Source organism: Chelmon rostratus, chromosome 7 (genome assembly GCF_017976325.1).
Source record: "Chelmon rostratus isolate fCheRos1 chromosome 7, fCheRos1.pri, whole genome shotgun sequence".
NCBI lineage: Eukaryota > Metazoa > Chordata > Actinopteri > Chaetodontiformes > Chaetodontidae > Chelmon > Chelmon rostratus.
In genome coordinates, this window is record NC_055664.1 from 16674782 (window position 1) to 16689129 (window position 14348).

Sequence of the window (14348 nt, forward strand, 5' to 3'; positions counted from 1 at the left end):
CAACCTTCCTGAGTTGTTTCAGTTGTGTGCCTCATCACGCCAAACATAATGTCTGTAATAGCCCCCCCCCCCCACTGCTGTTACATGGTAATGCAGTTTGAAGTCCAGATTGATTTGTCACAACAATTAGATAACGAGGACAAAAATGAAAGCAGACTTGATGTTCCCTGTGATGCATTACGCAACTCAAGTACATTTCAAGAGTCTGTCGTTTCATTGTCATACCACATGGAAATTAGTTGAATTGAAGTTAGGGAAATTATTAGAAGAAATGAACAATGCATGAAGCAATCCGACTTGAGGTAAATGGACTAAACATGTAAAATCCGTGGTGAGGTTTTTTTTTTTAAATTGATTCTTTCAATAAACAAAATGATAAAATGAATTGAAAATGTCTTTGCTTGTAAACAGCTTTCATGTGATTACTCGATTACTCACTCCCATCCTATGCCAGTGCCATATGTGCTTCAGCATGCATTTATGTTGGATGGATTCTTATGCACCCAAGTGGTAATTAATATTGTACAGCTGTTTTTCTGTCTGTGTTGAGCTGAATGTTATTCATGTAGGCCTACAGTGATGTCCGTTTTGACAGGACAGTAGACAGTAGTTATTCCTTTTTCTTTAACATCCCAGTCACTTGGCTGGCTGAACTTCCACCTTTTAAGTCTGGTTTAAAGAACTACATGTATATTAATGTTTTATTACGTTTGATAATTTCAAATAAATGTTGAGTTTACCTACATGTGACTGTATTCATCCACGGAGACAGGGACTTGTACCTGTGTCAGTTTTGTAACTGAGTTATCCCCAAATTAACACATCAACTCCACTTATTCTTCCATTCAGAGGGACAAGGAAGGCAATCAGTTGAGTTTTCCAGAAAAAAAAAATCTGTCTGAAACTTCGTATTGTCAAAGAAAAAAGCAGAGAAAATCAATTTCACACTGACAAAAAGATTCAGTTTTAAGCCATTTTTGTGAATTGGATCCTAACCCCTAAAGCAATGCTTTTTCACTGTGTGTGTGTGTGTGTGTGTGTGTGTGTGTGTGTGTGTGTGTGTGTGTGTGTGTGTGTGTGTGTGTGTACGTGTGCGTGTGTGTGTGTGCGCATCATATTGAGCAGTTTGGCAGCATTTACAGCCTCAGGAATAAGGCCTTACTGTATTTTAAGGATCCCCTCTCCTCTCACATCTGAGCATCTCCCACCAACACGTTTACATTTTTCCCCTCGCTTTTTCTTCTTTAGGGTACACAAATCATTCCCGACTTGATAACAAGTTAAAGGACCCCACGACAGATGTGGGAGTTTACTCTATAAATGAAAGCGCACCTTACGAATATGCAATTGGTCATTGCAGTTGTTTGCGCTCGAAAAACATTCTGCCTGAGTTAGAGTGTTTCATACTTTGTGCACCTTTTACTTCCTTTCACGAACTTAATAACGTGAAATGAGGACACCTGTTTGGCGAGCTCACCTCACCTCCCTTTTGTCCTGACTAAAACACACAAACCTATGTATGCCAGGGCCAAGGCAGCAGGTGTCTAGATCCCTTTCCTCCATCTGCCCTCGTCATCTTTTCTCTGGCTGACATTTCCTTACTAATACAGCAAATAGGGTCCCTGAACCTGATACATAAGGACTGGTTTTCTTGTCCGATCCATTCAATAATGAAACCTGCTTCCATTCATTTCTCCTGCGTTTCATTATTTTTCTCCTCCTCTATCTCTCTCCCTCTCTGTGTTTTTTGCTGCTTGCTTTATGAATAAGTAAATGCAGTATTTGGTTTCCCCGTCGTTAATTATTGAAGCGACAGTGATACAAGACTTGCCTCCCAGTGCGCCCAGTGCACCAGACCCATGTTTTAGCTCGTTCCTAGGCAACCAGGCTGCATATAGTCAGGCATCAGTAACATCCTAATGATTCTGCTGCGCATGCGATGAGGGGGAGTGCAATTTACACACAAATCTGTTGGGCTACCATTTGCATCCTGTCACAAGGCTTAAGAGAATGAATATGTAATGTTTTTTTTTCCCCTTCTGTGTCTTTCATATCTTGGAAGAGGAACGTGTGTTAAATGACAATGCTATCACAACACTTGCCTCTTATTGGAGCTGGTTACATGGTTGTGTACAAGGGCATGTTGCCATACAGGGCTTGTTTGACTGATTTTAATGGGGGAGAGGAGTGGCTGAACAACGCTTTCCTGGAGGTTAGCAAGTGTAGGATAAGCTGGGGTCAAAGCAGAGGAGGCGCAAACCTGAGGTGACCTTGACCGGATCTGAACCTCCGCTGAATCGACATGCGATGACTGTCATCATCGCACCGAACATTTACAAGCTGTCAAGCTGATTTTAAGCACTCTATGAGAGGCACAGTGGGCATTGGGGATTTTCCCTGCTATTGACATGGGGCAGAAGGGTCAATCAGAGAGTAAATAAAAGATTGAAAGGATTGTCTCGGCCGAGGCTACTCAGTCGATCCTGGCTATTGATCTGCAGGTAGATGGCATCAATGAGAAGCCGGGGCTGTTTGAATGAAGAATAGAAATGAGGACTTGATTGGAATTATTTGTCCTTTAGCTTTGACTTGTTTACAAATGAGGCTTCAGCTCACATTAGCGGCCTGCGTGTCAGGTGACCAGTGTGAGAGGCGCTGTGCTGTGTTTGGCACGGTCACACGTGTGATGCAAGGTTGCACTGCAGCAGCGTAGACAGAAGAGTCCACAATTCGCTCCAGTCGTGACTCCTTTACAAGTCAGGAAGGAAGAGGAGAAGAGGTCCAAGGTTCGACCAACTCTGGAAAAAGTAGAACAGCATAAAAGTGACGGACGGAATCAGACAAAGGCTTGGGAGATTAAACCTCGGACTTTAAGGTGAAAGACTCCCCACCATTTGGACAAGGACATCGGCTTTGGTTCCACTGGGTTCCAGTGACAGTGGCGGCTGGCATAAAGCATTATTAATGACCAAGGAAACTGGCCTTCAGGCTAGGCGTTAATTATATCACTGGAGAGCTGGGGGAGAGAGCCAACATGCGGGAGGGTGGGGCCACTCCCTGTGTTGTGTGTGTGTGTGTGTGTGTTTTACATTGTTAAGCCATTACTGTCCTCATTTCTAAGGGAGGCCTGGTTGAACAACACTGATCGATTGTGATGCCAGAAACACTCCTCAACATCAGCCTTTCTAAGACTCCAACCCTGTTTTTCTTCCGTCTTACTCATGTCAGATGCTTTATTTTTGTATATGTTCAACATCTGGCTACGCCTCTTTATATGAATGTGATCAGGGTGGAGGGTCAGCCTGCACAGTTCAGCTCAGCTCAGCTCAGCTCAGTTCAGAAAACACAGGTCAGTGTTCATTCAGTCAAGCTAGCATGCCCTTGAACTACCTGTCTCTCCTCCCCACCAAAATAATCCATTAATTTAATTTCACTTTACTTAATTTATTTAATGAAAGTGTATGCTCTGATTCAGCATTTCATATTTCTCACTAATCTAAATGTGACAGAGTTAACTGGAGAGATAATTTGGTTAGCTACAGGCTACTGTTTTCCTCATTAAGCCTGTCTTAATCACCACCATCCTTTCTGTACACTGGCACAGATTCACAGCCTAGTGCTCTGCATGCCATGTGCAGGGGGTGTGTTTTTGACGCCTGGCGCCTGCATGTGACAGGCCCAGCGGCCGTGAGCAACCCTCCACTCCTCGCCGTCTCATAGCATCTTTGGCGTTGTTCTGTAAAAGGCCAAGGGCCGCTCACTGTGTATCCCCTTCATAGCAGCTCCGTGTCAGCCCTCCTTACGATCACAGTGTGACTTCAAATCTGGGGCTAAAGAGAGAAACGCCGGCTTAATGTGGTTAAACAGGACACCAGGCGCATTTGTTTGCTAGACCTGCGCCTGCTTTTACTATGGGTTAAACAGGTCAGATGGATGTCAACTGGACAGTGTCAACATGTGCAGTAAAGGAGAATAAATTGTTACTTCTACACATTGCTGAAACTGTTTGACTGCTGTTTGGAACAAATAACAACATGAAGAAATCCCCTTGGGCTCTGGCTCATTGATCCAAACTCAAGTGTTACTGCCACCATTCAATTTGCTGAAGTACAGCGTTGCACGGTACAGCCACCCACCAGTGGTTTGGTATCCTAAAGGCCTAAAATGGCCTGAAATCGTTCGCTGGTTCCAGCTTTGCCAATGTGAAGATTTGATGCTTTTCTTTGTTTCATATCATCATTACTTGAATATATGTGAGTTCTCAATTGTTGATTTGACGAAACAAACCTGTCTTGCAAACTGTGAGGGACATTTTCAGCTATTCTCTAGCATTTTCTGATAAATCAATCAGTCAATGTAATTGTTACCTGCAGCCCTGCTTTTATTTCTAACTGAACTGTCTGTTATTGACTTTCTTTTTCATTGGTTAAAAGTAAAGAACAAGGTTTGCTGAGCCTTACTCTCCCTTTCTGAGACCTCCATCACCACCAACCAGCATCCCTCCATTGACTAACTCCAGCTCTTTTCTCCACACACCAGTGTTCAGGGAGCCCTACACAGTCCGTGTGGCCGACCAGCGCTCCATGCGGGGTAATGTTGCCGTGTTCAAGTGCCTCATCCCCTCGGCCGTCCAGGAGTACGTCAGCGTGGTGTCCTGGGAGAAAGACACCGTCTCCATCGTCCCAGGTAGGAAACTCGGCAAATGATAGTCAGCCCCTCTGCCGCCTTGTGCTACGGTCCTAATCTGCCTCTCTCGCTGCACCGACAATGCAAACTCCATCCGTTTGACCATGCGAAGTGTATTTGGCTGAGTGCGTGCTCCCTGTGTTTGGTCAGGCGCTGGGTAATAATGGAAAGCAAATGATCCAATGTCAGCCCGATATGTCAATGGACTCGAGAACACCCTCAGAGAAATGAGAAATCTCTCCTGTTATTTTTAGACCCAATAAATCCCAAACCACGAATGCCCAGTTCTGTCAGTAGTTTAGCAAAAAAAAAAAAAAAAAGTGATTTTCTTTCAGATTTTATTGTGGTGAAGATTTTCTCCTCTGTTGTCACGTCTGTGATTGCTGACAGCCCTCAATCAATACTAATCGGTTCAGTTGTGTCACTGACATGCCCTGTTTTGTCAGTGAGAGAAGATGGAGGGAGGTTTAAAAAAAAACTGTCCAATCATTCAAAAAAGGAGTCTGATGAAATGGCCTTTTCCTGGCATCTCACTCACTGGCTGACACTGCTGTGGTTAAGAGCTGCGTTTCAGGGATAAATCAGACATTAGTAGACGTGTGCTGTGCGTGTGTGTGTGTCTGTGTGAGAGAGAGAGAGAGGAGGACGGAGGGGTGTGTGTGGGCTGGGGGCGATCTAATTTGATGAGTGATAGATCTGTTTAGCTGCTCATCACAGTCACCCAAAAGAGAGCAGCCACACCTCTGGGGCTCTGCTGCTTCTGGAGCTGTTTTCTCTGCTTCATCTGATCCTCTGCTAAAATAATCTGATGTTTGACTGAGGAATAATATTATCAGTTTGAAACTGAGCCTCTTACATTCTGAGTGTGTGTGTGTGTGTGTGTGTGTGTGTGAGTGTGTGTGTGTATATGTGTGTATGTGTGTATATGTGTGTGTGTGTGTGCGTGTGTGCGTGTGTGCAGTGCAGTGTTAACATTTGCTCCGTGGACCAATGGCAAATTGTAGGGTGTCAGATGAGACTGTTTAGGTCAGATGATACGTATTGCTCCCTCTGCCCCTTATCTCGCTCTCTGATACCGAGCATCCCTTTCATCTCTCTCAATAGTGTGTGTAAAGAGGTGTGTGTGTGTGTGTGTGTGTGTGTGTGTGTGTGTGTGTGTGTGTGTGTGTGTGTGTGTGTGCCTCTTTGTATGGCTCTGTCCTTCACACGGGAGCACTCATTGATCCAGCGCAGCTGTAGTGTGTGTGTGTGTGTGTGTGTGTATGTGTGTGTATGTGTGTGTGTGTGTGTGTGTGTGTGTGTGTGTGTGTGTGGCCTGAGGGGGGTTTCCAGTCTGGATCGATAAAGCTTGCTGTTGGATTCCCCTCTCTCTTGTCACGGATCCCTCCGTGTGAGAGTGGTGAGACCGGGCCAGACTGTTCGACGGTAAAACACGCACACACAAACATATTCTCATGGGCAGGTTTGTGTGGCTAAGCTGATCAGGACAAGTCATTCATATGCTTTAATGATAAAGCTGTAATATGTTATGTTTATTCTGCCGCCGTAACAAGTGAATTTCCGCCGCTTGAGATAAATAAAGTCTTATCTTATCGTATCTTAGTGATAATTTCATGTAAAAATAAGTTTACAATGAAGAGTCTTCATAGATTTTCATCATGTCCAGATGTAAGGAATGCTCTGTAAAATATATAACACACTAAAGACTGAAACACACATTTCAGAGCTGAAATCATGTGTCGATTAATCAATAAAAAAAAAACAGAAAAATAATTGCCTATTGTCACTATTGACTATAATTATTAATCACTGCAGTTATTTTTCAAGCAAAAATGCCAGCTCCTCCAATGTGACGATTTGTGACTTTTCTCTATTTTATATCATTGTAACCTGAATATTTTGGGGTTGTAGACCGTTGATTGAGCAAAACAAGATATGTGAAGATGTCACCTTAGACTCTCTTTGTTTCTTTGTTTGTTTTACTATTTTCTGATATTTTATAGACAAAATGATGAACTGATTAACTGCAAGTATATTTAATGAAAGTAGTCGTCCTCCTGTACATCCTCTGAGTGTGTGTTTGAAAAGGTTTGAGAGTTTTTTGTTTTCTATCTCTTTCTCTCTCTCTCTCCAGGGCTGATGAATAGGTCTTATTAGTAACACAGTGCTCCTCTTCTTCCTTACATCCATCTTTGGCTCCAAGCCTCCTCTCATCTCTCTCTCTCCCTGGTACAGACTGGTGGCCTGTGTCAGCATCATGGCCACACACACACACACACACACACACACACACACACGTACTCATACACTGAGTGCACATGTGCACCCCTTCCCACCGCATTCCACTCCACCGCACACCTCATCCATCCATCCATCCATCCACTCCATCTATCAGCTCCTGGTGGCATGTACAGCTTTCTCTCTTTCGATAGCACTTGAGATGCTCTAGTGGTTTGCCATTTATTAGGGACAGTGTATGCCAAGGTATTGGCTTGACAGGATGACACATGTCACACAGACGGCGTGTTGGTCAATAAAGCTGAGTTTGAATGGGCTTTGATGAAGAGGCAGGAGGGTGTTTGCTGACAGCTGGCCTCACTGCGAGACGACCCTGCCTGGGTGTCGTGTCACTATTTGACAGCCAAATCTGTTTGCGTTGAGGCCCGTTCATGGAGCAATGTGTGTGTGCGCGCGTGTGTGTGGCGGGGGGTTGGGGGGCCAGATAGATAGATAGACAGGCAGACAGTCAAACAGAGCAAGGCTATCCTGGTTTTTACTCCCCTGTTATACCTCCCCTTCTCCTGCTATCTCTCTATCTAGCACGTCTCTGCTTTTAATTGATGGTTTGCTGGTGTTGCCGTTGGTTAGAAAATTAGCATTTGTTTGCTTGTCAGTTAAGGAACTGAAAGAGGATGCTCTGTTGACGGATGTGTATGAGGGAACTTTATCTGTGTGTGTGTGTGTGTGTGTGTGTGTGTGTGTGTGTGTGTGTGTGTGTGTGTGTGTGTGTGTGTGTGTGTGTAAGTGCGTGTGTGTGTGTCACTTTGTTAGTATCCATCTCCTCCTCCAGTTGGAGCTTAAAACAGTGTGAGTTTTATCTGGTCACCATGGTAACGGGTGCGAACCGGCGGGCAGAATGAGGAAGGTGTGAGGATGCATCGCTGCCTGATTTTTATTAGTGCATCACCATGGCTCAGCACACGCACTCGCACACACACACACACACACACACACACACACACAGTACATAGCTGCATATTTATGTACACTTAAGCACAGATATTATACATGTCATCACTGTCATGAGAATGAATCATCTACAAGATCAGCCTTTGCAACACTTTTCTTTCTTTCTTTCTCTCTCTCTCTCTCTCTTTCTGTCTGACTGCTTGAAAATTTCATGGTGCATGGTTCGTGGATGACACTGTGTGCATGTGTGGCACACATTAGAATGAGGCCAATGAATTGACAGGGCCAGTGTACCTGAAAACATCATCTCATTGCAGATATGTCTATCATTATGTGCGTATTTGCACCAGATAAGTAAGACTTGTCTAAAGGCATTGAACCACGGTGCCACCATTACAAATGTATATTTTTACTGTGCATATAGTCATGAATCAGCTGATAAATCAATATTGGATTCTTTTAAATGCTCAAATATCAGGAACAGTATCAGCCTCCAAATTGAGTATAATACACATAAGCATCATCTTTCATATACCTCAGTGCACTACTAACGTTAATTTTCTTTTCTGCAAAAATCCTCACAAAACACTGTTCTCAAAATGCTAATACAGAAATGTGAACATTAGTCTGGAGCTTTCAACAGGCCTGTTCATGAATCTGTGCTATTTGTAGTCAGTTCAGCCTCTTGGGAGTTATGGAAAACATGACTTATGACTAACACTACAATAAAAATAGAAAACAGAGTTGTTTTATATGTTTTGTTTTGTCTTATGTTGAAATGAATGCAGAAACTGAAGCAGTGCAGTAAAAGGTCACACACTGTGACTTTAGATATGGCACAAACGTCATGCTAATGTGAATCACATTATTAATGTGGCAATCTGGTGACACCTGAGTGCTTCATTAAATGTTGCAGAGAACGCAGACAGGGTGAATCATATAACAGTAACAAATCAAGTAAATACACGCTTTTGCCAATCTGTTAAATCTTAGAGGATCTGCTACATTTAGGCATTTCCATTTTAAGAGAAAATGTGCGTCCAATCATAACTTGTTCAAAAGTTCCTGTGGCTTCATTGAGTGTCTGCTTGGTTGATTTAGTAGGAGAGAGGGGGAGTATTGAGAGTTAGGAGGGTGTGGAAGAGTGTGACGTCTGTGTTTTTGCATTCATTGATTGAGGTTGTTTAATCCCCCTTCTCTTTCACAGACACTGCATATCTCTCTCTCTCTCTCTCTCTCTCTCTGTGAAGTGTAGCGTCACCACAGCTGCTGCAGCTTCTGTCCCAGTCTCCATTTTGTGGCCACTCTGCAGAGGCCCTACACTCTCCCTACCCCTCTGTCTATCCGCTCCGTCATCCAAACTTTATCCCTGGCTCACCCGTCCTTTTCTAGAGGCACCTATTAGGAGGAAGTGACAAAGCATCTTCTTTTCCTTCCACTCCATCAAAGCTCAAAATTGAACAACAGATAGGCACAAAAAATGGCAGAATAGGCAGAAAAAGAAAGACAAAGTGGCACAAAAGCATGACATGCTAAATTATGCAGATGGCAAAGTGGGCATAGGATGGAGGGATGATGGAATGAGGCTGGTAGGTACTATGTGAGGACATATGAGAGGATGGGCAGATGGACAAAGAGAGGTGTGTGTGTGCTCTGTTTTCTTGCTGTCCCCAGCACCCCAGGGAGGAAGAGGAGGCCAGGGGCTTTAAAGCCACTGTGTCCTACCATTAAAGATGCATCTGGCAAGTGCTTAATGCCCCCCCACCCCTCCCACCTACCCTCTCTCCTCCATCCCTCTTTCTCCTTTAGACTTTCCTTATTCATCCCTGTTCTGACCATTAACCATCACACACATCACGCGCATCTATGTGTGTTTGTCTTCAGAATGGTAGCAGTTTGCACCGAGTGTCAGGGGTGTGGGGGGTGAGGGCTAGCTGCGGAGGGGAAATAGGTGGTGTTTACTTATTGATGTGTGTTTATGGGCTGTGGTGTGTGTGTGTGTGCGCGTGCGCATGTGTGAACCTGGCAGTGATTCGTGTTAGGTTGGGTTATTTATTCAGCACTCGTGTTTGGATGTTTTACAGAGAGAACAGGTGCAGAGCAACTCTGAGCGCGCTCTGTTTGAGCGGACTGTCTGTGTGTGTGTGTGTGTGTGTGTGTGTGTGTGTGTCTGTCTGTCTGTCTGTCTGTCTGTGTGTGTGTGTCTGTGTGTGTGTGTGTGTGCGCGCGTGTGCGTGTGTGTGTTTTACTCAGACAGACAGAGACAGAGAGAGAGAGAGACAGAGAGAGAGAGAGAGAGAGCAAGACACAGGGGCATTCACTGCTGTCCAAGCACTGATAGGGCTGCAGTGTGTATCTGGGTGTTTGACATGATTTGAGTTTTACAAGCAAATGATGATTTGTAGCCTTTAAGATACACTGAGACATAAATGTTCAGATAGATAGATAGATAGATAGATAGATAGATAGATAGATAGATAGATGCTCTGTACATGCACAGGAACATGGATGTTCTGGGTAGAGATTGAAATGGCGGGAGAGATGGAGGGAGATTGAAGGAGGGAGGGAGGTAGGAAGTGAGAGAGGGCTGTGCACGAGGAGAATTTCAATGGCACTCCAATCATGCAGGCAGTCTCGTTAGCCCAGGGAACATTTGCATAGCGCTTCGGCGAATTCATTTGGCCTTACTCAGAGAAGATGGCTCCCTTTCCTCTCTGCTAGTTAGTTATTCATTAACCGCACGCAGCCAAGGTGCGCGCGAGTGCATGCATGTGAATTTGCCCGTGCGTTTCCGTTTGTTTCTGACCTGCAGGCCGACATGCTTTTAATTTACGCTGCATGTATGCGCTTGTTTGTGCGGGAGATCATTGCTCGCTGTTTTTGCAGCGCGCTGGTGCGTCTGCATCTTTCTGACTGGATGGATACGTGCCTTGCCTCGTATCCTCCTGCATGTATGCTTACAATAGTAGTGTAAGTACATGCCAGCAGACAGAATCGTGAATCGAGAATGTCAGATATTTTGCCAGATGCAGAACCGACGTCAGAGCATTACTCATCACGCACTATGATCTCCTCGCCAACACCCTCTTCCTCAAACAGTGATGCTGTGCCTCAACTTTGTGTATCAGTGCTGCATTCCTCCTCCTCCTCCTCCTCCTCCTCCTCCTCCAGGCCAAGGAACTAATTAGGGGAAAAAATACATGATGGGGGTTCAGACAATCAGATCTATACTTGAGGCCGTCACTAATGGGGATCACGACTTTGCCTTAAAAAGCACATCACTTGTAGGGTGGGGTAAAAGTGTGTGTGGGGTGGGGCGTGTTGGGGGAGGAGGGTGGTGTCAGTGAGGAAGCACAGCCAGTAAGTGAAGATGACACACATAATGAAGAATACAGTGGATGTGTTATTCTAATTATCCCACTGACACTGCCTTGCAATCTAATGTTGTTTGACAGTGCACAGCAACCATGGGGAAGAAGTGTGTCTGTGTTTGTGTACATTTGTATGTGCATGCATGCATGCATGCATGTGTGTGTGTGTGTGTGTATGAATTTGCAAGCAAGCATTTGCCAGAATATGAGTGTTTGTCACATCTGCATGAGCTAAAATTTGAATTTGTGTCCTAAAGATAAGTTGTTCTGGTGGTCAGTTGCAGATGCAGATGAAAAAACATCCACATGCACAGCGTTATTCAACACTCTGCATTCATTCAACACTTTTATTTGATAATATGGACGACAGCTGCAACTAAATATGAACCGATTAGCTTTAAATGGCATGCATGATATTCTATCATTCTTTGATTTGAATTATTTCGAAAACCTTTAAGTCAATAAAGCTGGTGTAGCCTGCTGCCCTGTGGAGTTTTCTTATTAGCAAAAGAAACGCTGTATTTACATTCAGTGTTAATCTGCAAATCCTCTTGCGTGTATCTCAAGGCCTCACAAATATTTTCAGTGCATCTCTTTCCTCATAAAACATTTTCAAAGCGAATTTAAAGTAAAAAAAAGGCTTTAAATCATGCATTTGTTTGCATGCATGTTTACTAGCTCGCAGTCTTCTACTTCATTACCTTTCTTTGCACATAACCACCGACTGTTAATCAGCAGAATGCCATGAAACCAACGGCAGAATGTGCTCATGCGTGCACAATACAAACAAAACGGGGGTGAACTCCTAAAGACATGGTTGCATACTGCTACTAGTGGTCAAAAACCCCTCAGGGTATCTTTGCAGATATTATTTTACTGCATTTATTTACCAACAATATTATTAAAAAAAATACTTTGTACATGTTTATTTAAATATACTATTAATTCTGGTTGCCTGTTGTCACTGAACATAGTGCAGGCTGTTTTTCAGCCTTTTCTGGCCCATGTCCCTGTTTGTAGCTACCAAAAATCTCAAGATTAGACGTTATATGTTGTTGTATCAGTGTGTGAGTATGGTTTGGTTTCCTATTTTCAGGAACATCCGAGGAAGTTGTCAAGCTTGTATAGAAATTATGATACATATTCCCAAAATTTAACGTAAATATATCCATACTATCATGTAGTAACAGGTTTTTTAAACAATTTTTGGACCAATGTCTGGAATTTTGCACAACCTAACGTGACCCCACATCAGTTCCTGGCCCTGAACCTGAGGCTTGACACGTCAAGGTGTTTGCATGGACCAACAGGCCAAACAGCTTGTCTATCATTTCACTGTGTACGTTCATAAGCGAAAAAAATCCAGTGTTTGCACGTTTGGGTGCACCGCCGCGTTTGGTGCATGTGCTTGTGCGTATTTGTGTTTTAGCAGCGCGGTGGGGGCAGGGCGGTATGAGAGATATCCTGTTCAGACACATCCCCTCTGGAGCTGACTTAATGACCCGTGACCTGAAGATGTACATGCTAGGGAAGGAGAGAAGGTGTGAGGGAGGGTGGCCGAGGTGGAGCTGGGAGGGGAGGAGGGTGGATTGAAGAACAAAATGGATGAAAACTGCAGCAAATAAAGAGGAATGAGAGATGCAAACGTGTCCCGTCTGACGCATCGGTGTCTCTCTCACGCGCTGGGATGTGTCCCGACTTGACCACAGTCATATCTATCAGCTGTAGGAGCTACTCCTCTCACCTCCTCTCACTCCTTCAGCGCCGCCGCTGCTTTCACTCACTTCTCCTCATTCATTTCTTTCATCGGCCTCATAGATCACCGCTAATCAAAGACAGGATGGAGACAGCCGGCGGAGCGCTGACATGCAGCCTACAATGGACACAGGCGGAGGCAGCGAGGGAAAGATAGAAAGCCTCAAAGTGAAAGGAGGACAGGGAGATGGAGGTAGAATAAGTCGGTAGGGGAGTGGGCAGAAGACAGGTGAAATAGATTGGCACAATTTACCCACTGAGTCCCACTCAATTCTTCTCTTTCCCTTTTGACACTCCTTTTTTTTTAATTTTTCTTCTACTTTTTCCCTCCAACCTCACCTAACCTCATTTTAAACTGTGTAGCTGCCTGTGTGTGTGTGTGCGTGTGAGTGTGTGTGTGTGTGAGTGTGTGAGTCCTCGCTGACCTCCCCTGTGAGCAACGGCATCTCTGTGCTTTATTAATAGCTAATCAATGGGCTCTCTGGGATGTATGGGATGCCCTGAGGACACCCAGAAGGCATATGCCGGCGTGTCAGCACATACACGGCCAGCGCCCTCCCTCCAACACACACACACACACACATACACACACACACATATGCACACACATCAATAGCTCATGGAAGTCAGCAGAGTATAACACATGTAGCGGTTATTTTGCCGATAGTGTTCGTAAAAGTTTTCATTATGTTTTTATTTAGCGACTGCGACAAAATGATGCAAGTAGCTCTGATCCGTTGTCGACAGTTTCAGATTTGTTCTCCGTGTTCCCTTATTTGGTTTGTTTGCATCATAAATGCACTCTCTTTCTCACTTTCTCTTTTACCTCTGCCTCCTAGGGTTCTCTTACTGCTTGACTTGACATTTATTCCTCTCAAGCGCTTATCAGGCCCACCTGACCGCCTCTTGTTTTGCATCATTATTTTCCTTCCCTTTCTGCTATTTTCAGCGTGCCTGCCCTCTTCCTATTCTTCCCTCACCTACTTATTTTCTCTGCGCCGCTCTCACTTTCTGTACCTTAGCTCTTGGTATTTTGAAAGTGCAGTCTGTGGTGTTTTTTTTTTTTTTTTTGGTGTGGTGGGGTGGGGGCTGTTTTGTTCATGTGCATAGCCATTGTTTTGCAATGCCCAGGGCAATGCAAGTTTTCTGTTCCTCTCACTCTGTCTCGCTGGAGACATTGTTTGAAAATGGCGATGCGAGTTTCAAACATGTCTTGTGAGGAGTCCTCCATGTTTTTTTTTTACCTCCTTTTCTCATCTCCTTCTGAGTCAACCTAATGGCTCACTCCTTACTCACTTCCTGTGCTTTACAGTTGTGATATGTTGCATGAATAGCAATCGTTGCCAC

At 44.3% G+C, this 14348-nt stretch overlaps 1 protein-coding gene across 2 annotated transcripts in view; it reads left to right on the forward strand.

Annotated features, from left to right (window-relative positions):
- Window positions 1-14348, forward strand: part of LOC121608830 (Down syndrome cell adhesion molecule-like protein 1 homolog) — a 97223-nt gene that overhangs the window by 12873 nt on the left and 70002 nt on the right. For both annotated transcript variants that reach the window (XM_041940218.1, XM_041940220.1), the window contains exon 3: window positions 4540-4686. In XM_041940218.1, coding sequence (XP_041796152.1) covers window positions 4540-4686 — 147 coding nt within the window. The remainder of the gene's footprint in view (window positions 1-4539; window positions 4687-14348) is intronic.